Raw genomic sequence first — 27,090 nt, forward strand, 5'->3', positions numbered from 1 at the left:
AGGACAAATGTATGAAGAAATCCAGGTAATTCCAAAGGGTTCACATATGTTTTCTTGCCACTGTACGTGATCCCATATGCATTATTTCATAGTTTTGTTGTCTTCACTATTATTGTAAATAAATATTAGGTCTTAACCGACTTGCCTAGTTAAATAAAGGTTAAATCAATTTTTAAAAATCCTACAATGTAGAAAATAGTCAAATTAAGAAAAACCCTTGAATGAGTAGCTGTCCAAACTTTTTAATGGCACTGTGTAAAAACTGAACATAAAGACAACAAGAACCACATGGAATGATGTCAAGAAAAAGTTTTAAGGACAGGTTTCGCTTAGCCGAGTTCAGATCTGTTTGTCCCGTCAGATCTGGGACCAGGCTTCTGTACTGTATAGAGTAGTGATGCTCAAATTGTTGGCCCCAGACCAAAACCTCCCTACCACCATTTACTGTGACCCTTGTCATGAATAATACTTTACATTGTGCATTATGATTTATTGATGAGTGAGGGTATCATTTATTGAGTACTATATTGAGTTCATTTGTTGAATGATGTGTAGCCATACGGGGATGTTAGCATGATACATATGTATCATTTCCATCTGTGAATCAATATATTGATACCCACCTGTTGTGATACAGGCCTAATAACCAAGATCATTCATTTTTAACCAGATCAGAACCCTGAGAAGCATCGCCAGCAGTGCAACATCAGCACAAAACATGACGTATCAAAGCAATAAACTGTTGTCTTCGTTCTCATGGCCAATGGCTGGAGTTGCTACTACATTATTCCTCTCCTCCCTCATTTCTTCTCTCTTCCTCTTTTCTGGGTTAGTCTACCTCCCTGCAGGCTGATTACAGTGCATCCCATCCGCTCGAACGGGCACACATTTTCCCCACTGTCACAACCGCTACCTGTGCATGTAGGTTAACGTCGCCCGCTATGATATAAAACACATGTGTCTGCTTGGCTGCCACCACAAGCCCACCGCTCAACACATTTGTCCATATTAAAGCAGGGAGCCGACAGTACGGTATGTTGTAGGCCACCTCCAGTGTTCCTTATCGCGGTTAGATCGAGCTAGTTCCCCACGGAGCAGCTACATGTGGTGTGACGATGCTTCAGTGTGGGCAAATTGATATGAGGCGCTGATGAGTGAGTCGCAGACTGTATGCCTCCATCGGGGGGGGGGGGGGGGGGAGTAAGCAGAAAGAGGGTCATCTGTCATTCATGCTGCACTGAGTCTGTCACTCATACAGGGCATTTACCAGGAGAGAAATCTCTATTAAACACTGCAGGGAGGTGTGTGTGTGTGTGTGTGTGTGTGTGTGTGTGTGTGTGTACGTGTATGTGTATATATATATATATATATGTGTGTGTGTGTGTGTGTGTGTGTGTGTGTGTGTGTGTGTGTGTGTGTGTGTGTGTGTGTGTGTGTGTGTGTGTGTGTGTGTGTGTGTGTGTGTGTGTGTGTGTGTGTGTGTGTGTGTGTGTGTGTGTGTGTGTGTGTGTGTGTTTATGCCACAATTCAAAAGTTTGGGGTCACTTACTGGACCATCAGCATTTGTGGGTTCGATTACAGGTTCAAAATGGCTAGAAACAAAGACCTTTCTTCTGAAACTCGTCTGTCTATTCTTGTTCTGAGAATTGAAGGCTATTCCATGCTAGAAATTTCCAAGAAATTGAAGATCTCGTACACCGCTGTGTACTACTCCCTTCACAGAACAGTGTAAACTGGCTCTAACCATAATAGAAAGAGGAGTGGGAGGTCCCGGTGCATAACTGAGCAAGATGACAAGTTCATTATTATTAAGTTCACTATTTTGAGAAACAGACGCCTCACAAGTCCTCAACTGGCAGCTTCATTAAATAGTACCCACAAGACACCAGTCTCAACGTCAACAGTGAAGAGGCAACTCCGGGATGCTGGCCTTCTAGGCAGAGTTGCAAAGAAAAAGCCATATCTCAGACTGGCCAATAAAAAGAAAAGCTTAAGATGGGCAAAAGAACACAGACACTGGACAGAGGAACTCAGCCTAGAAGGCCAGCATTCCAGAGCATCTCACCTCATGTGAGCAAAACCCCAAGACTTCCTTAATGTTAGAGATCGCGCACCAGCTGTTGTTGACAAATAGACACAGAACACCACCCGTCTTACCAGAGGTTGCTATTCTGTCTTGCCGATGAACGGAAAACCCAGCCAACTGTATATTATCCATGTCCTCATTCAGCCATGACTCCATGAAACATAAGACATTACAGTTTATTCTCCAGTGATTGCACGTTCGCCAGTAGGATGGATGGTAAAGGCGGATTATCCACTTGCCAACTAATTCTCACCAAGCACCCGGATCTGCCGCCCCTGTATTGGCGTTTCCTCATCATGCTAATGATGGGGTTTTGGGGCAAATATTTTGCCTCCGATTCTTTAGAGGAAATAGATTTCTGATTTCCAGAAGCTCTTTTCGGTCATTAAAGATGGCGGTGAAATAATGTTCAAAAAAAGTTACAAACGCGAACAAACAGAAGAGCACAATTGGCTAGGAGCCCATAAAATGGCAGCCATCCCCTCCGGTGCCATAATTGGTTAATCTGACTAATGATTAACTTTGTCTGCGGAACTGAAAATAACTCCTTGGAAACACAGTCAATGAATGTAACACAGCAAAGATGAGGCGAACTCAAACATCAAGCTTTTTTTTTTTTGTATAACGCTGTTTTGGCATCACATAGCAACATTGTTCTAGTAATTTAAGATTGCATATTGTACATTTAAATGACAAATACTGTATGTAGGCAATACACATTTCAGCTAGTGAAATCAAGGAGGTTGGATGACACCTGTCTAACAGAATGACAGTGTATTTGGGATAGTTATACCTTTCCAACTTCCATGACATCATCAGCTGGATCTTTGGATGGACTCCTCATCTATCCCCCCAAAAAGAGCATAATCAAAACAGTGCATGCTTACTGGTTAATTGGTTCTGTTATGAGCCTCCTTGGTAAATCAAATACCACACCAGTCGCAATCATGTCATCTCAATCATCTGACCATACTGTATTCTGAAAATCTATCACCAATCTGCCAAACAAAAGAGGCATGTGCTGCATCCCGATTCTCCAACTCTTCTCCCAACGTTTACACTTGCACACCTTCTCACATGAATTTGACAATGAATGGAAACTCACCCCAGCCAAAGTTTACACCAATCACATGCTTTTTACTAAAGTCCTTGACTGGGAGTGTGCAAGTGCACACTTCTGGAAAAGGCTGGAGAATTAAGACTCAACCAAAGACAACATCCTTCTCTCCTAATTTCACCTGTGCTCAACAACTTGACTATTGTCTGGCAGTGGGGTGTGATGCTAGCGTAGCGGTGCTATTTAGGCCTGTTGCAATGTATTAATTCCGTAGTAAGGCCAGACAGTGACATTCCGGTAGTCAGGCAGGACTCGAGGGGACTAGGGTTGTTAAATATCCCCTCCTGGAGCGCGGCAGTGGGCGGCAGGCAAAGGCGTGAAACTAACAGCCCCGATACTAATGCCGGCGCCGCGGCGTGCCCCTGACAGGCTTCAACGGTGGCTAGCTCCCGCCGCCTGACATCAGAGAAGGGGGAAAACACAGTCCTGACCGCCTAATTAACTATCAACTAAAACAAGATGGGAATAAACATTATGGAGGTACCTTTGTAGAGAGATGTGTGGTGGTGGAGGGAGGGAGGGAAGGTGGGAGGGAGGGTAGGAGAAAACAGAGGAGGAGGAGGAGGTATAATACAGCATTCACTAATCATCCAAGAGAATTCTGGGACCCGGCTAGCACATAACGTTCTAAGGACCATATGTTTATTAGCGCTTGGTGAGAAGGTGGTTGTCAGATGCTTCATTTGCATACAACCTTCCCACAACGTTCTGGGAATGGTGCAGGAGACCCAGCTAGCACATAACATTCTAAGAATCATAAGTTTCATAGGTGGGAATTTCTGTATTTCAGCATTACGTTTCCTACAGGTTACCTTATGGGTCTATTTAAAGTTGTGCTCTCAGAACGTTCAGAGAACGTTAAAAACAAGATTCTTCTGTGGGAATTTCAATACTTCACCACAATGTTTTCTGCAGGTTTCCTCAAAGTCCTATTTAAATGCATGTTCTCAGAACATTAAGAAAACTTTCCATAAAAACAACACGAAAACATTAGTAACATTCAAAGAACGTTCTAAGAATGTTATTTAAAAGCATTAGCATTCCTTTCTCAGCATTAACATTCCATCTCTCTATATTGTTAAGTGTGCTCAGGTATGTAGGCCACACCTCATCTTAAATGAGTGCTTGTTTCCTTTGAAATGGGGTGTTTTGAATAGACTAAAATGAAGATCATAGGTTTGAATATCACTAATGCCGTGCCACAATAAAAAACAAAATACGTCTGCATGATTAATTCCAAAGCAAATTAATTTCCATGTGTCCAATCTGTGCTTGGAGTTCAAAACAGTTAACCCAAACTAAGCTAGCAAATGTATTAAAAGATTTATTGAAAGTTTAAAGAAAGCCTCCAAATAACCTGTAATTTCCATTCTCAAAACATTTAAAAAACCTTCCATCTTACCGGTCAGGAAACTTCTGGCTTTGTTCCCAGAACCATTGGGAAATCCAAAACGTACGTTCCCACAACTTCCAAGGAACCAAATGTGCTAGCTGGGAGGCTGTGTGTTTGTTGCTCCCTGTCGCGATTGCATGGAGATGGACTAAAGCAAACTGAGAAGTTTCTCTGTGAGCATATTGGGCACTTTAATAATTGATCGGCAAGGCACATTCACAGTGCCAGACCTTTCTCTGATCCCTGCATGGCTTGTTACCCAATATACATGTTGTTGTTAAAGTTATGGCACACTAGAAATCAATATAAACTGCTGTTATGCTGCTGTTAGTCTGTCTGTCCTCTGTCTGCCGTCACAGTGGTTGCTGGGAGAAATCAGCTCATGTTGAGGTGGCCTCTGCTGCTGCTGCTGTGAGAGAGAGATGTCCTGGTCACTGTTGCCCCAGACCCAGTCCTACGGCTGGTGGATAGCCGGCTACGGATCGGCTAATTAATGTAATGATAGGAGGAACCCTGTCCTCCATCTCTACCCACCATTTCCTCTCGCTCATCTCTGTGTGAAAATGAGTACGGGCCTGTAAACACCATACACTAAAATGTATCTAAACAGGTAACTGGTTTTCCCAGCTAACACTCAATTATGGCAAAGTATAATATCATGACTCATTTTGACACTCACTTTGTGTTTTTCACTGCGGCTCGGGAAATGGTAGCAGAAAATGAGATTTTCTAGCCGTTTGGTTAAGGTACCCGGTTCCACACAAGAAAGTACCTTTCTGCTGCATCAGAAATAGCAGACAGAATATAACACTCTTCGTGTTACAGTAAAATTGGAGTGATACCAAACTCTCGTCAAAGTGCTGCTGAGATGCACTGAGGAAGCAATCAGTTGTCAGAGCAAGTCAACACTCAACCAGGCCTAGAATTACACGTAGAGGAGCTCTTGTGATGGCGCCTTTTGAATAAGGAGTGAGGAGAGGCAGGGGAGAGCCGAGTTGTGCCCTCCAGCCATGCTGGGTCCAGGGACAGAGGTCAGACTACTTACCTATTCTGAAGGAGAGCGGCCCAGCGGAGGTACATCTCACCCACATGGCTAAGAGGAGCAGAGGCGCCCAGGCTGCGAGCATCTTCTATGACTCCTCATGGGTCCTGCCCCGGGGGTCCCCCTGTCACAGCCACCTGGAGAACATAACACACAAATGTATAGATTATATAGAAGCATGGATCATGCACACGTACACATGCAGATAGGCACACACACCATGGAAAAATAATAGAAGAATCTATGATGCGCGCACACATACACGCAGGCACACACAGACACATGCACACACACGCACACACTCGCACGCACATATGCACACAAGCAAACACACACACACACTGAGAACACAAAGCAACCGCCATCGATCATCTGTACGCTCATCTATCTTCACCACAGCCTCAATAAATTATAGACGTTTTCATTTATCTGGTACGCTACCTCATTGCACTTCCCTGTTGCTTTTTTGATTGCTAAAAGCATGATTAGCTTTCACCAGAACTGAAGATAACCATATTCAAGGGTGTGGCTCTCAAGTCACAACTTCTACATAGCATCCGCTTGCTAGCATGTTTTCGTGCAGCACAAATCCCACAGACTACCGCATCATCCCAATACCTGGTACTCAGGCCCTCCATTGGGGTTAATCTCTCATGCACACACCAGAATGAGTTTGGATCAGATGGAGTTTGTTTTCACACATGAGTGACAGCATGTGGAACAGGTGCTAAGCTGATCCAGGATCAGAATCTGTCGGTGATCATGTGCAAAACACCAATAAACTACTACATTGTGTTAATCTTTGAGTATCATCACTCGTGATGGTGGGTTTCATTTGGTGGGTTTCATTAAAACACATATCCTTGAAAGAGATGACAGTGTTTCTCATCAGGAGAATGCATTTGCCTCCCATAGCCTTGTGATGTGCCATCAGGCCTGCAGCATCTTCTCTCTTAGTATGGGAGGTTCTCATCAAATAAAAATAATTGTATAGGATTAGAAAGTAACTAATTATATACTCTTTATATTCTCTATATCTATATCTAGGAGTTCCTGACATTTCTATTACTTCATCTAGGGCCCGGTACTTTCCAGAATCATGTGACCTGATCAGGAAAAACACTGGGACCTAGTTATAGACTATGGCTTACTCATCTCTGGAGGTTAAATAGCTGGATCGAATAGGAAAGGACAAAGACTAAACTGTGTCAGTCTCTGTAATGAGGAGTTCGGTCAAGTAGGAAAATACATAAACCTATTTTCTCCCAAATTTTTGTAATGGGTGCAATTGTGAAGAATAGAGAGAAAGAGAAAATTGTTTACTTCACAAATTCAGCAATACAAAGTATCAATATCGTCTGGATTACAAAATCGTCTGGATTACTGCAACTCGCTGTTGGCTGGGCTCCCTACCTGTGCCATTAAACCCCTACAACTCATCCAGAACGCCGCAGCCCGTCTAGTGTTCAACCTTCCCAAGTTCTCTCACGTCACCCCGCTCCTCCGCTCTCTCCACTGGCTTCCAGTTGAAGCTCGCATCCGCTACAAGACCATGGTGCTTGCCTACGGAGCTGTGAGGGGAACGGCACCTCAGTAACTCCAGGCTCTGATCAGGCCCTACACCCAAATAAGGGCACTGCGTTCATCCACCTCTGGCCTGCTCGCCTCCCTACCACTGAGGAAGTACAGTTCCCGCTCAGCCCAGTCAAAATTGTTCGTTGCTCTGGCTCCCCAATGGTGGAACAAACTCCCTCACGACGCCAGGACAGCGGAGTCAATCACCACCTTCCGGAGACACCTGAAACCCCACCTCTTTAAGGAATACCTAGGATAGGATAAAGTAATCCTTCTCACCCCCCTTAAAATATTTAGATGCACTATTGTAAAGTGGTTGTTCCACTGGATGTCATAAGGTGAATGCACCAATTTGTAAGTCGCTCTGGATAAGAGCGTCTGCTAAATGACTTAAATGTAAATGTAATGTAATGTATTTGACACAATTTACATAAATACACTAAGAACGAGAACCATCAACACAATAAAAACAATAGCCACATCAGACATCAGTATATCCAATTGGCACAATCACTGGTTCACTGCAGCTCAAGGACTCCATTTTATGTGTGTTGACATTATGATCTGACCAAATTTCACAACCTTCACCTACAGTAGCATGTGTGGTTGAGTACGATAACAGGCAAAGATTGCAACTAGCTGCTTACTTTATCCGCTGACTAACATAGAACGTTTCTGTTTTGAAACATCACACCTACCAGCATATTTCTCAAGGTGGGACAAATCACTACCATTATCCTGAGAAGTTTCCGGAAAAACTAGGCAAATAACAGCGGTCACACAGGTCCACCAGTGTGTCAAACTTCAGGAAGCATCAGTAAGCCAGACAGCGTTTAGCCCAAGAGTTCATTAAAGGCCACGCTCCCTCTAATTCCTTGATCGCAGCAGGAAAATTACAATTAGAAAAACATACAAAAAGCTGAATCAATTCGCCTAAATGCAATTATAGCCAATCGATTTGGGTAGCTTGTCATGGGTTGTGCACAGCGGCCTGCCCAGCCAAATATCGAATGAGAGGGGGCCTCGGCGAGTTGCCGTGGAGCAGTTGATGGAATCGGTCACGGTAATGGGCAGTCGATGAGAATGGTACAAGTCAAATCAAATCACAGTTTATTTGTCACGTGCGCCGAATTCAACAGGTGTCCTACAGTGAACTTACAGTCTATAACCAACAGTGCAAAAAAAGGTATTAGATGAACAATAGGTACGTAAAGAAATAAAACAACAGTAAAAATACAGTGAAAAATAACAGTAGCGAGGCTATAACAGTAGCGAGGCTACATACAGGCACCAGTTAGTTGGGCTGATTGAGGTAGTATGAACATGTAGATATGGTTAAAGTGACTATGCATATATGATAAACATAGAGTACCAGTAGTGTAAAAGAAGGGTTGGCGGGTGGTGGGTGGCGCGACACAATGCAGATAGCCCGTTTAGCCAATGTGCGTGCGGGGGCAATGGTTGGTCGGACCAATTGAGGTAGTATGTACATTAATGTATAGTTAAATAGTTAAAGTGACTATGCATATATGATAAACAGAAAGTAGCAGCAGCGTGGGGGTTGGGGGGAGGCACACAATGCAAATAGTCCAGTTAGCTATTTCATTACCTGTTCAGGAATCTTATGGCTTGGGTGTAAAAACTGTTGAGAAGCCTTTTTGTCCGAGACTTGGCAATCCCGTGACCGCTTGCCATGCGGTAGTAGAGAGAACAGCCTATGACTGGGGTGGCTGGGGTCTCTGACAATTCTTAAGGCCTTTCTCTGACACCGCCTGGTGTAGAGGTCCTGGATGGCAGGCAGCTTCGCCCCAGTGATGTACAGGGCCGTCCGCACTACCCTCTGTAGTGCCTTGCGGTCGGAGGCTGAGCAATTGCCATACCTGGGAGTGACGCAACCAGTCAGGATGCTCTCGATATTGCAGCTGTAGGACCTTTTGAGGATCTGAGGACCCATGTCAAATATTTTTAGTTTCCTGAGGTGGAATAGGCTTTGTTGTGCCCTCTTCACGACTGTCTTGGTGTGTTTGGACCATTCTAGTTTGTTGGTGATGTGGACACCAAGGAACTTGAAGTTCTCAACCTGCTCCACTATAGCCCCGTCGATGAGAATGAGTCCAGGATCCAGTTGCAGAGGGAGGTATTGAGTCCCAGGATCCTTAGCTTAGTGATGAGCTTTGAGGGTACTATGGTGTTGAACGCTGAGCTGTAGTCAATGAATAGTATTCTCATGTAGCTGTTCCTTTTGTCCAGGTGGGAAAGGACAGCGTGGAGTGCAAAAGAGATTGCATCATCTGTTGATCTGTTTGGGCGGTATGCAAATTGGACTGGGTCTAGGGTTTCTGGGATAATAATGTTGATGTGAGCCCTTACCAGCCTTTCAAAACACTTCATGGCTACAGACATGAGTGCTACGGGTCTGTAGTCATTTAAGCAGGTTACCTTTGTGTTCTTGAGCACAGGGACTATGGTGGGCTGCTTGAAACATGTATTACAGACTCAATCAGGGACATGTTAAAAATGTCAGTGAAGACACCTGGCAGTTGGGTCAGCACATGCCCAGAGCACACCTGGTAATCCGTCTGGCCCTGCAGCCTTGTGAATGTTGACCTGTTTAAAGGTCTTACTCACGTCGGCTACAGAGAGCGTGATCGACCAAGTCTCTCTATTCTAGTGCACACTGTGGAAACGACACAAACCTGCTCTTTTCACAAACAGGTCACTTCTGCTGGTGGCGAGATGAAATCATGTGTTTCCATCCATACAGGTAAAATACAATGTGACTACGCCATTCTACAGCTGTGATAATTGGCGCAGGAGGAAACAATGGGCAGATTACCAAGTGTCGAGTGCTCCCACAAAAACCCAGACAAACAATTAAAAGGGTTGTAGCCACATTCTCAACAGGGTGGTGACATAACATGTCATGTACAGTTGAAATGTTCCCTTTTGTTTTCTCCACTTACAGACACGTCATTATTCTCTAGGAGAAAGGGGTGAAAAGGAGTTTAAACTCCCAGTGTAATCATCATAACAGATCTGAAGTGCAATCACAGCGCAACATGAAACCGTCATCAGAACAAGCTGCTAGTGCTAACATGACTACCCAAATTGTATAACTGGTTAACTGGTGCCTCACATATCAAATCAAATTGTATTTGTCACATGCGGCTAATACAACAGGTAGACCTTACCGTGAAATGCTTACTTACAAGACCTTAAACCAACAACGCAGTTCAAGAAATAGAGTTATTCAAATATTTACTAAATAAACTAAAGTTAAAAAAATATGTAAAAAAGTAACAAGAAATGTACATAACAATAACAATACTATATACAGGGGTACCAGTATTGAGTCAATGTGCGGGGTACATGTTAGTCAAGGTCATTTGTAAAGTGACTATGCACTTTAGCAGCAGGGGGTCAATGTAAATAGTCTGGGTGGCAATTTGATTAGTTGAGTTGTTCAGCAGTCTTATGGCTTGGAGGTAGAAGCTGTTAACTTCTTCGAGATAGGGGGCGCTCTTTTTGCTCGACTATGCATGTAATTGACAGCTTTGGAAAAAAAAACTGTGATGTTTCCAAAACTGCAAAGATATTATCTGTGAGTGCCCCAGAACTAATGCTACAGGCGAAACCAAGATGAAGTTTCATACAGGAAATGCCCCAGATTCTGAAGGCGCTGTGTTCCAGTGTCTCCTTATATGGCTGTGAATGCGCCAGGAATGAGCCTGCCCTTTCTGTCGTTTCTCCAAGGTGTCTGCAGCATTGTGACGTATTTGTAGGCATATCATTGGAAGATTGACCAGAAGAGACTACATTTACCAGGTGTCCGCCCGGTGTCCTGTGTCGAAATTATTGTGTAATCTGGTCCATGCGCGTTTCATTTCTTCAGAAGAGAAAGTCAACTGCCACGAAGGATTTATCATCGATAGATATGTGAAAAACACGTTGAGGATTGATTCTAAACATCGTTTGCCATGTTTCTGTCGATATTATGGAGTTCATTTGGAAAAAAGTTTGCTTTTTAATGACTTAATTAAAAAAAATATATATTATTATTATTATTACCCAAACGTGATGAAGAAAACGGAGCGATTTGTCAACACAAATAATATTTTTGTAAAAACTGAACATTTGCTATCTAACTGAGAGTCTGCTCATTGAAAACATCTGAAGTTCTTCAAAGGTAAATTATTTTATTTGAATGCTTTTCTGTTTTTTGTGAAAATGTTGCATGCTGAATGCCAGGCATAATCCTATGCTAGGCTATCAATACTGTTACACAAATGCTTGTTTAGCTATGGTTCAAAAGCATATTTTGAAAATCTGAGATGACAGTGTTGTTAAAAAAAGACTAAGCTTGAGCGCAAATATATTTATTTAATTTCATTTGCGATTTTCATGAATTAACGTTGCGTTATGCTAATGAGCTTGCGGATAGATTTACACAATCCTGGATACGGGTTTTTTTCGTAGCTAAACGTGACGCAGAGAACGGAGCGATTTGTCCTAAACAAATCATCTTTCAGGAAAAACTGAACATTTGCTATCTAACTGAGAGTCTCCTCATTGATAACATCCGAAGTTCTTTAAAGGTAAATTATTTTATTTGAATGCTTTTCTGGTTTTTGTGAAAATGTTGCCTGCTGAATGCTAACACTAAATGCTATGCTAGCTATCAATAGCTATCAATACTGTTACACAAATGCTTGTTTTGCTATGGTTGAGAAGCATATTTTTTAAAATCTGAGATGACAGTGTTGTTAACAAAAGGCTAAGCTTGAGAGCTAGCATATTGATTTCAATTTCATTTGCGATTTTCATGAATAGTTAACGTTGTGTTATGCTAATGAGCTTGCGGATAGATTTACACAATCCTGGATACAGTTTTTTTTCGTAGCTAAACGTGACGCAGAAAACAGAGCGATTTGTCCCAAACAAATAATCTTTCAGGAAAAACTGAACATTTGCTATCTAGCTGAGAGTCTCCTCATTGAAAAATGATTTTATTTGAATGCTTTTCTGGTTTTTGTGAAAATGTTGCCTGCTGAATGCTAATGCTAAATGCTACGCTAAATGCTACGCTAGCTATCACAAATGCTTGTTTTGCTATGGTTGAGAAGCATATTTTGAAAATCTGAGATGACAGTGTTGTTAACAAAAGGCTAAGCTTGAGAGCTAGCATATTGATTTAATTTCATTTGCGATTTTCATGAATAGTTAACGTTGCGTTATGGTAATGGGCTTGAGGATGTAGTCACGATCCCGGATCCGGGATGGCTCGACGCAAGAAGTTAAGGAGCCTTTTGGTCCTAGACTTGGTACTCCGGTTCCGCTTGCCATGCGGTAGCAGAGAGAACAGTCTATGACTTGGGTGACTGGAACCTTTGGCAATTTTTTGGGCCTTCCTCTGACACCGCCTAGTATATAGGTCCTGGATGTCAGGCAGCTTGGCCCCGGTGATGTACTGGGCCGTACGCACTACCCTCTGTAGAACCGAGCAGTTGCCATACCAGGCAGTGATGCAACCAGTCAGGATGTTCTCGATGGTGCAGCTGTGGAACTTTTTGAGGATCTTGTGACCCTCGCCAAAACTTCTCAGTCTCCCGAGGGGGAAAATGTGTTGTCGTGCCCTCTTCACAACTGTCTTGGTGTGTCTGGACCATGATAGTTGGTGATCCTATAGTCCACCATCAGCTCCTTTGTCTTGCTCACATTGAGAGAGAGTTTGTTGTCCTGGCACCACACTGCCAGTCTCTGACCTCTTCCCTATAGGCTGTCTCATCGTTGTCAGTGATCAGGCCTACCGGTGATGTGTTGTCAGCAAACTTAATTATGGTGTTGGAGTCGTGCTTGGCCATGCAGTCATGGGTGAACAGGGAGTACAGGAGGGGATTAAGCATGCACCCCTAAGGGGCCCCATTGTTGAGGATCAGCATGGCAGATGTGTTGTTGCCTACCTTTACCACCTGGGGGCGGACCGTCAGGAAGTCCACAATCCAGTTACAGAGGGAGGTGTTCAGTTTAATGATGAGGTTTGAGGGCACTATGGTGTTGAGCTGTAGTCAATGAACAGCATTCTCACGTAGCTGTTCCTTTTGCCTAGCTGGGAAAAGTCAGTGTCGAGTGCGATTGAGATTGTGTAATCTGTGGATCTATTGGGGAGGTATGCGAATTGGAGTGGGTCCAGGGTTTCTGGCATGATAGTGTTGATGTGAGCCATGATCAGCCTTTAAAAGCACTTCATGGCTACCAATGTGAGTGCTACAGGGCGGTAATCATTTTAGGCAGGTTACCTTTGCTTTCTTGGGCACAGAGACTATGGTGGTCTGTTTGAAACATGTAGGTATTACAGACTCGGTCATGGAGAGGTTGAAAATGTCAGTGAAGACACTTGCCAGTTGGTCCGCATATGAGTACACATCCTGGTAATCCGTCTGGCCCCATGGCTTTGTGAATGGTGACCTGTTTAAAGGTCTTGCTCACATCGGCTACGGAGAGCGTGATCACACAGTCGTCCAGGATTCAAGCAGGAATCAGGAGGATAGAATTATGGTTAGATTTTCCAAATGGAGGGCGAGGAAGAGCTTTGTATGCGTCTCTCTGTAGTTGGAGTAAAGGTGGTCTAGAATTTTTTCCCCCTCAGTTTTTAATGTCCCGTTGGTAGGATAGTCTTAATCGTAGATCGTCCAGTTTGTTTTCCAATGATTGCACATTGGCCAATAATACCGAGGGAAGCAGTATATCCTTTGCGTTGGACTCATAAACAAAAATCTTCATTCAGTTCGAGGTGAGTAATCTCTATTCTGATGCCCGGAAGCTCTTTTCGGTCATAAGAGACGGTAGCAGCAACATTATGCACAACAAACAATGCGAAAAAACAAAATAGCACAGTTGGTTAAGAGCCCGTAAAACAGCAGCCAATCCCCTCCGGCACCATCCACTGATCCACACGCACGCACGCCTCCATGCGTGAATTAATTGAAAATTGGTGTGAGGGTTTAATTTAATAGGGCACAAGGCTCCAAATCTAATGAAGTGGTGATAGACCGTTATATGAAATACTGATCTCTCTCTGTGGCGAAAGGCTGAACAGTGACATTCTCAGCAGTCTGAAATGTTTGCTGCACGTAGTATCAACGCTACAATGAAATCTGTAAGCAGATTTGGCAGTGGTGTCTGGGATGTGGCGATCGTAAAGCACGCTGAAATACTGTTTATGTTTCATTCCTGGGAGATGAATATATCAGCTGGGGAGTCATCTCATATCAAGAGGACACAGCTTGGAAAGGGTATGTGAACAGCTTTAAATACAGGAGCCATTGACCCTGTCTCGCACAGATACTGATTGGGGTAAATTGCCTACTGACTGACTGGCTGGGAAGACGTAGCTCACCACTGAACACAGAGCCTCTTAAAGTCCATCGGACGAGACCTCCAGGATGATCGACTCCAAAACGATTAATCTTCTCACATACAATGAACACTTTACGTCAAAATTCAAATGTTGAATGTGTGACTAGGTTCTTTTTTAGAGGGTAGATCAGCTTTAATATCGCAGATCGATTGTAGCATCCATCAATGTCAAATGTCTGCATGATTTCCAGTCCTGCATATATTTTGTAAATATACAGTACCAATCAAAAGTTTGGACATACCTACTGTACTCAATCAAAGGGTTTTCTTTATTTTTACTATTTTCTACATAGTAGAATAATGGTGAAGACATCAAAACTATGAAAAAACATATGGATGCATGGAGTAACCAAAAAAGTGATTTTACCTTCTTCAAAGTAGCCACCCTTTGCCTTGATGACAGCTTTGCACACTCTGCATTCTCTCAACCAGCTTCACCTGGAATGCTTTTCCAACAGTTCTGAATGAGTTCCCACATATGCTGAGCACTTGTTGGCTGCTTCCCCTTCACTCTACAGTCCAACTCATCCCAAACCATCTCAATTGGGTTGAGGTCGGGTGATTGTGGAGGCCAGGTCATCTGACGCAGTACTCCATCACTCTTGGTCAAATAGCCCTTACACAGCCTAAAGGTGTGTTGGGTCATTGTCCTGTTGAAAAACAAATGATAGTCCTACTAAGCGCAAACCAGATGGGATGGTGTATCGCTGCAGAATGCTGTGGTAGCCATGCTGGTTAATTTGCCTTGAATTCAAAATAAGTCACAGACAGTGTCAGCAGAAAATCACCCCCACACCATCTCCTCCATGCTTCATGGTGGGAACTACACATGCAGAGATCATCCGTTCACCTACTCTGCGTCTCACAAAGACACGGCGGTTGGAACCAAAAATCTCAAATTTGGACTCATCATACCGAAGGACAGATTTCCATCTGTCTAATGTCCGTTGCTCGTGTTTATTTTGGCCCAAGCAAGTCTCTTCTTCTTATTGGTGTACTTTAGTAGTGGTTTCTTTGCAGCAATTCGACCATGAGAATATAAAAGACAAAATACACAAAATAAAGAAACACCTTGAAATGAGTAGGTGTGTCCAAACTTTTAACTGGTACATTTTACGGACACAATCTATTTTACAATAGTTATATATATATATATATATATATATATATATATATATATATATATTTTGTCCGGTCCTTCCTCTACCCTCAACCTCTCCCATCTATTTATATTTCTGTCCATTCAGTTTGATTTCTATTTGCCATATATTTTAACTGTGCTGTTTCACAAAAGTTATGAACCTAAACATGCGGTCTCTCCTTCACTGCAGCCGAGGTGAGTAAGACATTTAAACGTGTTAACCCTCGCAAGGCTGCAGGCCCAGACGGCATCCCCAGCCGCGCCCTCAGAGCATGCGCAGACCAGCTGGCCGGTGTGTTTACGGACATATTCAATCAATCCCTATACCAGTCTGCTGTTCCCACATGCTTCAAGAGGGCCACCATTGTTCCTGTTCCCAAGAAAGCTAAGGTAACTGAGCTAAACGACTACCGCCCCGTAGCACTCACTTCCGTCATCATGAAGTGCTTTGAGAGACTAGTCAAGGACCATATCACCTCCACCCTACCTGACACCCTAGACCCACTCCAATTTGCTTACCGCCCAAATAGGTCCACAGACGATGCAATCTCAACCACACTGCACACTGCCCTAACCCACCTGGACAAGAGGAATACCTATGTGAGAATGCTGTTCATCGACTACAGCTCGGCATTCAACACCATAGTACCCTCCAAGCTCGTCATCAAGCTCGAGACCCTGGGTCTCGACCCCGCCCTGTGCAACTGGGTACTGGACTTCCTGACGGGCCGCCCCCAGGTGGTGAGGGTAGGCAACAACATCTCCTCCCCGCTGATCCTCAACACGGGGGCCCCACAAGGGTGCGTTCTGAGCCCTCTCCTGTACTCCCTGTTCACCCACGACTGCGTGGCCACGCACGCCTCCAACTCAATCATCAAGTTTGCGGACGACACAACAGTGGTAGGCTTGATTACCAACAACGACGAGACAGCCTACAGGGAGGAGGTGAGGGCCCTCGGAGTGTGGTGTCAGGAAAATAACCTCACACTCAACGTCAACAAAACTAAGGAGATGATTGTGGACTTCAGGAAACAGCAGAGGGAACACCCCCCTATCCACATCGATGGAACAGTAGTGGAGAGGGTAGCTAGTTTTAAGTTCCTCGGCATACACATCACAGACAAACTGAATTGGTCCACTCACACTGACAGCGTCGTGAAGAAGGCGCAGCAGCGCCTATTCAACCTCAGGAGGCTGAAGAAATTCGGCTTGTCACCAAAAGCACTCACAAACTTCTACAGATGCACAATCGAGAGCATCCTGGCGGGCTGTATCACCGCCTGGTACGGCAACTGCTCCGCCCTCAACCGTAAGGCTCTCCAGAGGGTAGTGAGGACTGCACAACGCATCACCGGGGGCAAACTACCTGCCCTCCAGGACACCTACACCACCCGTTGTTACAGGAAGGCCATAAAGATCATCAAGGACATCAACCACCCGAACCACTGCCTGTTCACCCCGCTATCATCCAGAAGGCGAGGTCAGTACAGGTGCATCAAAGCTGGGACCGAGAGACTGAAAAACAGCTTCTATCTCAAGGCCATCAGACTGTTAAACAGCCACCACTAACACTGAGTGGCTGCTGCCAACACACTGTCATTGACACTGACCCAACTCCAGCCATTTTAATAATGGGAATTGATGGGAAATGATGTAAATATATCACTAGCCACTTTAAACTATGCTACCTTATATAATGTTACTTACCCTACATTATTCATCTCATATGCATATGTATATACTGTACTCTACATCATCGACTGCATCCTTATGTAACACATGTATCACTAGCCACTTTACTATGCCACTTTGTTTACTTTGTCTACACACTCATCTCATATGTATATACTGTACTCGATACCATCTACTGTATGCTGCTCTGTACCATCACTCATTCATATATCCTTATGTACATGTTCCATATCCCCTTACACTGTGTATAAGACAGTAGTTTTGGAATTGTTAGTTAGATTACTTGTTGGTTATCACTGCATTGTCGGAACTAGAAGCACAAGCATTTCGCTACACTCGCATTAACATCTGCTAACCATGTGTATGTGACAAATAAAATTTGATTTGATTTGATTTGATTTAAATACATTTTCCATTTGTTAACCTGTTGTTATTAGTCCCATCCTTCAGCTCCATTAAACTGTATCCATCTATGCCTTAACACCATCCATATTGGATTTCTATTTGACATATTTTTTGACTGTGCTGTGATGCTTGACAAAAGTTCTGAACCTTTCTATTCTCATTGTTTCTACAGATTGTAAATTAAATCTATATTTTTTTTTGCTAAAAGTATTATTATATTATTGCTCAATTGACTCTGACTTTTCAAATCAACCAGTATTGCTATCAGCAGTGTTAGCTTCAGGTAAATTCTTCTGCCATTCCTGGACCTATGACCAAAAACAAGCTACATATGGACAGTACCAAAAATAAATAATCTAATGACTCTGTCTCTTCGAACCAAAATCTGCAGAGCTGGGAAGGTTGTATACCCCATATTTATAACATTTACAAAATGTTCACTATTTTCTTTCACCAATTTTTGTTCTTTAATGCAGGGCCGACAGACAAGTTCCTTACTTTTCCCCCCTTCCAGTTGCTTCTTCCATTTTTGTGGTAATGCTGAAATGAGTTTGTTGTAATTTTGGGTAGTGTCACGTTCGTCATGGGAAAAAGTGGACCAAAGCGCAGCGTGGTACATGTTCATTCTATTTATTTATTGCTAGGTAAAGCTCCGCCTTATCTCAGTTCACTGGTCACGATGGCAACACCCATCCGTAGCACGCGCTCCAGCAGGTGTATCTCACTGATCATCCCTAAAGCCAACACATCATTTGGCCGCCTTTCGTTCCAGTACTCTGCTGCCTGTGACTGGAACGAATTGCAAAAATCGCTGAAGTTGGAGACTTTTATCTCCCTCACCAACTTCAAACATCAGCTATCCGAGCAGCTAACCGATCGCTGCAGCTGTACATAGTCTATAGGAAAATAGCCCACCCATTTTCACCTACCTCATTCCCATACTGTTTTTTATACTGTTTTTATTTATTTATTTTTCTGCTCTTTTGCACACCAATATCTCTACCTGTACATGACCATCTGATCATTTATCACTCCAGTGTTAATCTGCAAAACTGTATTATTCGCCTACCTCCTCATGCCTTTTGCACACATTGTATATAGACTGCCCATTTTTTTCTACTGTGTTATTGACTTGTTAATTGTTTATTCCATGTGTAACTCTGTGTTGTCTGTTCACACTGCTATGCTTTATCTTGGCCAGGTCGCAGTTGCAAATGAGAACTTGTTCTCAACTAGCCTACCTGGTTAAATAAAGGTGAAATAAAAATAAAAATAAATAAATGAACACCGACAACAACAAAACAAATATGACTGTGCCGTTCTGCAGGGCAAAATAACAACCATTGCAAAAATATGATTCACAACTGAAAGAGGGAAAAAGGACTGCCTAAGTATGATTCCCAATCAGACACAACAATAGACAGCTGCCTCTGGTGGGGAACCACACTCGGCCAAAAACAAAGAAATAGAAAACATAGAAATAAAGAAACTAGAATGCCCACCCTGGTCACACGCTGGCCTAACCAAAATAGAGAATAAAAGCCTCTCTCTGGCCAGGGCGTGACAGGTAGAGCAGACATGACCATATATTTTTGTTAGCTGCATGTGTGACATAACTCCACCAGTCCTATTTATGATATAATTTATGATATAATGATATCATTTATATTTCTAATATAATTTATAAAGATTATATATCTTTTTTTATTAATCAATTTTTTTTATTAATTAGTATATTTGAGATTCACCACAATATTTGTTGTATTATTAGTTGTCCTTTCTGGTGGATTAAACTGAAATTGCAACCAACTTTCAATGGCTTGTTTTAAAAATAACGATATTTTGGATATGATTTCATTTTCAAATAACCCGAAAGTGGGAGGTTGTAATCTGAATAAAGGGAAAAAGGCCATTCTTGAACATGGGGTGAGACATTCTTACTTATTTGCTAGAGAATCAGTTCGGATTTAAGTATAACTTTTGTATGACTGACACCTTTAGTGAGAGGTCTAATGCTTTAATATTTAATCATTTCTGCCCTCCAAAATCATATATATTATATAAATATGCCCTTTTAATTTTGTATGGCTTGCCATTCCAAACAAAATAGAATTTATTTTGCTCATATAATGAAAAAAAAACAGGTCGCTAGGTGTGGGACCATAAGACCATAAGCAAATAGGTAAACTGGGATATGACTGAAGAGTAAATCAGTGTGATTTTTTCTACAAATAGACACATTTTCCTTTCCATGGTAGCAAGATCTTATCTATTTTTGCTAACTTTCTATAAATTTTATTTTGGGGTGTGATCATTTCTTTCTTTCAGGATATATATACAGAGTATGTCCACATGCCTGTCAGACCATTTTATTGGTAAACTATACGGTAATGTAAAAGTTGTATTTTTTGTGATCCAATATGCAATATAGTACACTTATGATCAATTGGTTTTAATCCAGAGAGGTTAGAAAATGTATCTAGATCCTCTATTAGGCTGTGGAGGGGTCCAAATTGTGGATTTAAAAGAAAACATCACTCATCAGCGTACAATGACACCTTTATTTTTAAACCCTGGATTTCTATCCCTTTAATATTGGATCTGATTTTAACAGCTAACATTTCGAAGGCAATAATAAATAGATGTGTCGATAGTGGACAACCTCGATAGTACTCCTCTTCACAGTTTAAAACTTTCTGAGAAGTAGCCATTGTTTACTATTGTACACATAGGGTTACTGTACATAACTTTATCTGATTAGGATGATGTAATGGTTCTCCTCGTCATCTGAGGAAGAGTAGTCCAGATCGGACCAATGCGCAGCGTGGTATGTGTCCATGTTAATATATAATACATCAACTGAACACTGAATAACAAAACAACAAAGAGCGTGACCGAAACAGTCCTGTAAGGTGCAACAACACAAAACAGAAAACAACTACCCACAACTCAAGTGGGAAAAACAGGCTGCCTAAGTATGGTTCTCAATCAGAGACAACGATTAACAGCTGCCTCTGATTGGGAACCACACCAGGCCAAACACATAGAAATACAAACATAGAATACCCACCCCAACTCATCCCTGACCAACCTAAAATAGAGACATAAACAAAGGAACTAAGGTCAGGACGTGACTGATGATCAATATCCGACAATACCTTTAAAATTCTATGTGCTAAACATTTTGCGAGAATGTTTTCATCACAACACTGAAGTGTAAGAGGCCTCCAATTTTTTTTAAATGGACTGGATCTTTATATTTACCACTAGGATCCAGTTTCAGTAATAAATGAAAGCAGACCTTCTTGTTGAGTGTATAATAATCTACCATTTATAAAACATACCTCCATTGGTATGCCATCTATCCAGAGTTTCTCGGACTTTAAGGCTAAAATTGCATCAAGAAGTTCCTCCTCTGTAATTTGGCCTTCACATGAGTCTTTCTGGACAGTTGTTAATTTGACATTATTAATAGAAAAAAATCAATGCAATTAGCTTTGGTTAGTGGAGATGGAGGAGACTGAAAGGAAAACATATGCTGACAAAAACATACTTTCTTCCTCTTTCAAAATATATGTTGCACCTACTCCTGCTCAGGAAGAAGCCTTATACAAACGTTGTTTTGATGGTTTTGACGGTAATCATGTTTGTAACAGCTGTCAGGAGAAGGATAAATACAATCGTAAATATCTCAACGGTCAGTCATGGATGTTTCAGGATGTCAGAAGCTCACTCTGCATCCACACCAAGTGCTCATTACAACTGTCAGTTCAACTAAACATGTCAGGTACAGTAGATGGTGTTCATTTGCATACCACTGTACAATTGACATGAGTTCAGACTGTTGAACCCAAAAATGAATTGGGGTGTTTGAGAGGATATGCATCTTCATTTGTGGTTTCTTACTATGCAGATGGTATGTATGGTGTTGGGTTGAATAGTTTGTAGTTGTAGTAGTTTGAGTCCAAACTAGAGACCATTGGTTCTCAAGCTGGGATACTATGTCACGTCCTGATCTGTTTCACCTGTTCCTGTGATTGTCTTCACCCTCTCCAGGTGTCGCTTATTTTCTATTTATCCCTGTGTTTCCTGTCTCTGTGCCAGTTCGTCTTGTATGTTTACACGGAACCCAAACTGGCTGCGCGCGTGCGTGTTTTTCCAGTACTCCTTTTGCTCTTCTCCTTTTTCTAGTCCTCCAGCTTTTGACACTTGCCTGTTTCTGAACTTTGTACCCGCCTGCCTGACCATTCTGCCTACCTTGACCACGAGCCTGTCTGCCACTCTGTACCTCCAGGACTCTGATCTGGTTTGGACATTTTTGCCAACCTCTTTTGGTTTATTAAACATTGTAAGACTCCAACCATCTGCCTCGTGTCTCACCTTCTGCCTTGATATACTAGTACCTCTGGGGATACCTGGCCTATCCACAGGAAGTAGTTGGGAAGACTCATGAGAACATTGGCCTTATGATCAGTTGCATCTGAGGGTGTACTTTAGGCAGGGCAAAATGTGATTGGTGGTTTAGTAACCACAGAGCACTGAGAACCACTGCTTTATACAAATGGACAAATATGTCTGGAGAAATGAAATTACTACACGTCAGCAGGGCCAGCCAACCATTGATCCATGAATTGGTGTGCTGTTTAGGTCTGATGAGAGAGTGCCCACTACATATTGATCTAGCATAACAGCAAGGGAGAGTCACACAGCACCACCATAGAATAACAGTCGTGGGCTATTAAAAGTCAGGTTGCACCGCGATATCGGTAATACAATTGCTGCAATGCATGGTACAGGTTTATTTTGTATTTTTTTAAATTTTAATGGCTGCAACAGTACCACTGTATGCTTTTTTAATACATTACATCTGAAAAAGTGAGAAAACTATGGAAAAGAACTCAGAGGTAGAAATGGCAGAGAAAAGAGCAACACAACAGAACAAGTATACCAGATGTTGGTGGTACAGATAACCTTACTATCATACTTCCATCCATTCCCTGACAACATTGACTGTTGAAACGCTTTGGGGAATTGACTCCATACCAAACAGAATGTTCTGCCTCAGAGTGCCTGGAGTTCCCTCCTGAAATACAGCACATATCATCAGTGCTACAACTGAGACCTCAACTCACCTTTAGCAGGTTGCAAACAGATGCATTATTAAAACAGTATCGTTATTCAGAGAGTTACAGAGCTTTTGCTGTTCCATTGGCAAGCAGTAGCAGCAGCTCCTATAAAAGAGAATGGCTGGTGAATCAGGATGCTCATGTAAACTGCCCGCGCATGCCCGGGCCTGGGTCACCCTTGGGTCTTTCTTTAATGCACGGAGAATCCGCAATCTCAGCTGATGTCTTTTCTCGCCAAATCAATTCGCTGTGGCCTGCTGTGGCCTAGTGCAGTGGTCCTCAAACCTCTCCTCCGGGACCTCCAACTGTTCCATGCATTTAAACTATTCTAGAATTGTGAAAAGCTGGGGGTCCTAGAGGAGAGGTTTGAGGACCCCTGCACTAGACCAAACCAGGCTCAGCTGCAGGTATTTCAATGGGGTAGTGAGAAAAGCTAGACAGAAGAGCCCATAGCTCTCCTCATTTTCCCAGGACCCACCACTTAGTCATAAACCCTCTCCTCACCTTCATCCTTCTACACTGTCCGGTCTGTTAAACAAATACAAATGTCTGAAAGACCACAGAAAATATATTAAAATAAAACCGCAGCTCCAGTGAAATGAGAGGTGTAGTGGTGTGACAATCTGGTCAGAAGAAAGCAAGGTGATCCCAGATCATCCATCCCATTACACTTTGACAGCTGGAATGAAAGTGAATCCAACACCATGCTGTTAGATGTCAGAGGGAGTTCAGTCCTAGGCTTGGGCCTACTACAGAGTCATAACGGACACCAGGCTCACCCTACAGAAAGATCGACACACCATCTTCCCCACAAATTTAAATGAATCAGTATTGTTATTGAAAAGCTCCCTTTTCGACAAGCGGTCACAATATATAACCCAGAAGATGGGTAGAGTACTTTTCACCTCAGGCCAATACTAGGGCAGCTCTTTATTCACTCCATGTGATACCAGTAGCACTTGAACTCACGCTGATGAAAATCCACTGATTATTGATCTTAAACTGTCAAGAAATCTATCGGGGTAGGGACAAGATGATAACAATGAAACATAGACACCTGGGTCTTCGGCCTCCGTTGTGCTTCCAAAAAGCATCCAAATCCACCTACTGGAATTAAAGGCTAACCAGGACTGGACAAGGCCTGAGTCCCAAATGGCACCCTATTCTCTACACTACACTACTGCACTAACCATACATGTATTTTCCAGAAATAAAACAACGTTATTCATGGAATGATTTCCAGCGTGATGCAGATGATTTTTCCAATAGCTACATATTTACAGTACAACACATTACTTGTGTTTATGATTGTCATTGAACAGTAGGTTAATATGAAAAAATACCATTATTTACACATTTATCATAGTACACATACATTTATTTGTAGGCCTACCATAGTATGCACCACGGTATACTATGGTAAACTCTAATACGTACTATAGTTCACTATGGTAAAATGTCCGACAGGAGTGTTATTGCCATGTAGTACAACATTTATAGAAAGTGATATTAAAGTTTTTCTCAATCGCATACAAACATTTCATGGAACTATGTTGTCGATTTAACAGAGTCCACATCACTCTGTGGCTTTTTGCAAAACAGTAAATGCCTTTTCAAAATGTTGTTGCCTTCTCAAAACATAAATTAGATTCATCAAAACTTTATTATACTGCCGCAAAAAGATTAACACAACCATACTTACCTCTTGAATCCAAGCAGACAAAACGGAAAGTAATTCTGTGTTTAAAAAAAATCCAGAGTAGATCAATAGAATATAATTGTATTTGCAGGCACTAAATCAAAATTGGTAAATAAAACTATCCAAAAGGTGCAGAATTATGGGCAATTAATCTCCTTTAATGCATATTTCACCAAACAATTTCATAGACATCAAATAGAATATTATAGCACATTGTGTGCAGGATTCATTTATTGTTGTCATCACAATCCAATTCCATGTGTTCAATACAAAAGTTGGTTTGCTCGTAGTTTTGTAGACTTTCCATTGACGCACAGAAACACAATTGACAATAGAAACAAGGGAAGGTGAATACAATGGAGGAACACAACTGAGCGTAATCGGCATAAATCCACACCAAAGCAATGCTTTAAAATGGAAGTTCCCAATGTTGGAGATGATGACTTAGGAGTAAACCAAAGTTAGAAGTAACCTACTTCCCTGCATATCCTCAATATTGTAAAAAATCATAACAATTAGACAGTCCCCATTTTGAGAAGAAAAGCAACATTTTTGTCCATTAAAATAACACCAAATTGATCATAAATACAGTGTAGACATTGTTAATGAAACTGATTTTTTTATGGAATATCTACATAGCGGTACAGAGGCCCATTATCAGCAACCATCACTCCTGTGTTGCAATGGCACGTTGTGTTAGCTGTTCCAAGTTTATAATTTTAAAAGGCTAATTGATCATTAGAAAACCCTTTTGCAATTATGTTAGGACAGCTGAAAACTGTTGTACTGATTAAAGAAGCAATAAAACTGGCCTTCTTTAGACTAGATGATTATCTGGAGCATTAGCATTTGTGGGATCGATTACAGGCTCAAAATGGCCAGAAACAAAGACATTTCTTGTGAAGGCTATTCCATGCGAGAAATTGCCATGAAACAGAAGCTACTCCATTCACAGAACAGCGCAAACTGTCTCTAACCAGAATAAAAAGAGGAGTGGGAGGCCCATGTGCACAACTGAGCAAGAGGACAAGTACATTAGAGTGTCTAGTTTGAGAAACAGATGCCTCATAAGTCCTCAACTGGCAAAACCCGCAAAACACATGTCTCAACGTCAACAGTGAAGAGGCGACTCCACGATGCTGGCCTTCTAGGCAGAGTTCCTCTGTCCAGTGTCTGTGTTCTTTTGCCCATCTTAATCTTTTATTTTTATTGGCCAGTCTGAAATATGGCTTTTTCTTTGCAACTCTGCCTAGAAGGCCAGCATCCTAGCATGCCAGAGTTGCCTCTTCACTGTTGACGTTGAGATTGGTGTTTTGTGGGTGATATTTAATGAAGCTGCCAGTTGAGGTCTTGTGATGTCTGTCCATCAAAAATCAGTAAGTACTACACATGATCGAGGGATACTACATTGTACAGAATAATATTCTACAGTACACTGCAGTTTACTACAGAATACTACAGAATGTTATACCAAGTACTGCAGTATTCTATAGTAAACTATAATATTTTTTTCATGTGGGAGACACCAAAAGAACCAGCATGGGGTGGAATGAGCTAGAGAAGACTGTCCAAAACAGGGTGTGATGGAGAGGAGTCATCGATAGCCTATGCTCATTGAGAAGTGGTAGGCCTAAGTAAGTAAGCAAGACACTGTAGACATCTCCTATGCTAGCTTACATCAGACACAGTGCAGCACTTTACAGTTAAGAGCTGTTTACTAATATTCCATAATTATACTCTTGTATGGCGCTTTATATTTCTGCAACCCTATTGTCAATTGTAATGACATATTGTAAATGGGGAGACTTTGCTAACGAGGTCTTATCAGTCAATTAATGACTATTACCAGCCTGTTCAACCTCTCTTTCATATCGTCTGAGATCCCCAAGGATTGGAAAGCTGCCGCAGTCATCTCCCTCTTCGAAGGGGGAGACACCCTGGGCCCAAACTGTTACAGCCCTATATCCATCCTGCCCTGCCTATCTAAGGTCTTCGAAAGCCAAGTCAACAAACAGGTCACTGACCATCTCGAATCCCACCGTACCTTCTCCGCTGTGCAATCTGGTTTCCGAGCCGGTCACGGGTGCACCTCAGCCACACTCAAGGTACTAAAAGATATCATAACCGCCATCGATAAAAGACAGTACTGTGCAGCCATCTTCATCGACCTTGCCAAGGCTTTCGACTCTGCCAATCCCCATATTCTTATCGGCAGACTCAGTAGCCTCGGTTTTTCGGATGACTGCCTTGCCTGGTTCACCAATTACTTTGCAGACAGAATTCAGTGTGTCAAATCGGAGGGCATGCTGTCCGGTCCTCTGGCAGTCTCTATGGGGGTGCCACAGGATTCAATTCTCGGGCCGACTCTTTTCTCTGTATATATCAATGATGTTGCTCT

The 27,090-nt window shown here is 42.3% G+C and overlaps 1 protein-coding gene across 1 annotated transcript in view; it reads right to left on the minus strand.

Annotated features, from left to right (window-relative positions):
- Positions 1-27,090, minus strand: part of grik4 (glutamate receptor, ionotropic, kainate 4) — a 475,420-nt gene that overhangs the window by 222,734 nt on the left and 225,596 nt on the right. Inside the window, exon 3 of the mRNA XM_046294891.1 lies at positions 5,642-5,775. Coding sequence (XP_046150847.1) covers positions 5,642-5,723 — 82 coding nt within the window. The 5' untranslated portion in view covers positions 5,724-5,775. The remainder of the gene's footprint in view (positions 1-5,641; positions 5,776-27,090) is intronic.

Source organism: Oncorhynchus gorbuscha, linkage group LG13 (genome assembly GCF_021184085.1).
Source record: "Oncorhynchus gorbuscha isolate QuinsamMale2020 ecotype Even-year linkage group LG13, OgorEven_v1.0, whole genome shotgun sequence".
NCBI lineage: Eukaryota > Metazoa > Chordata > Actinopteri > Salmoniformes > Salmonidae > Oncorhynchus > Oncorhynchus gorbuscha.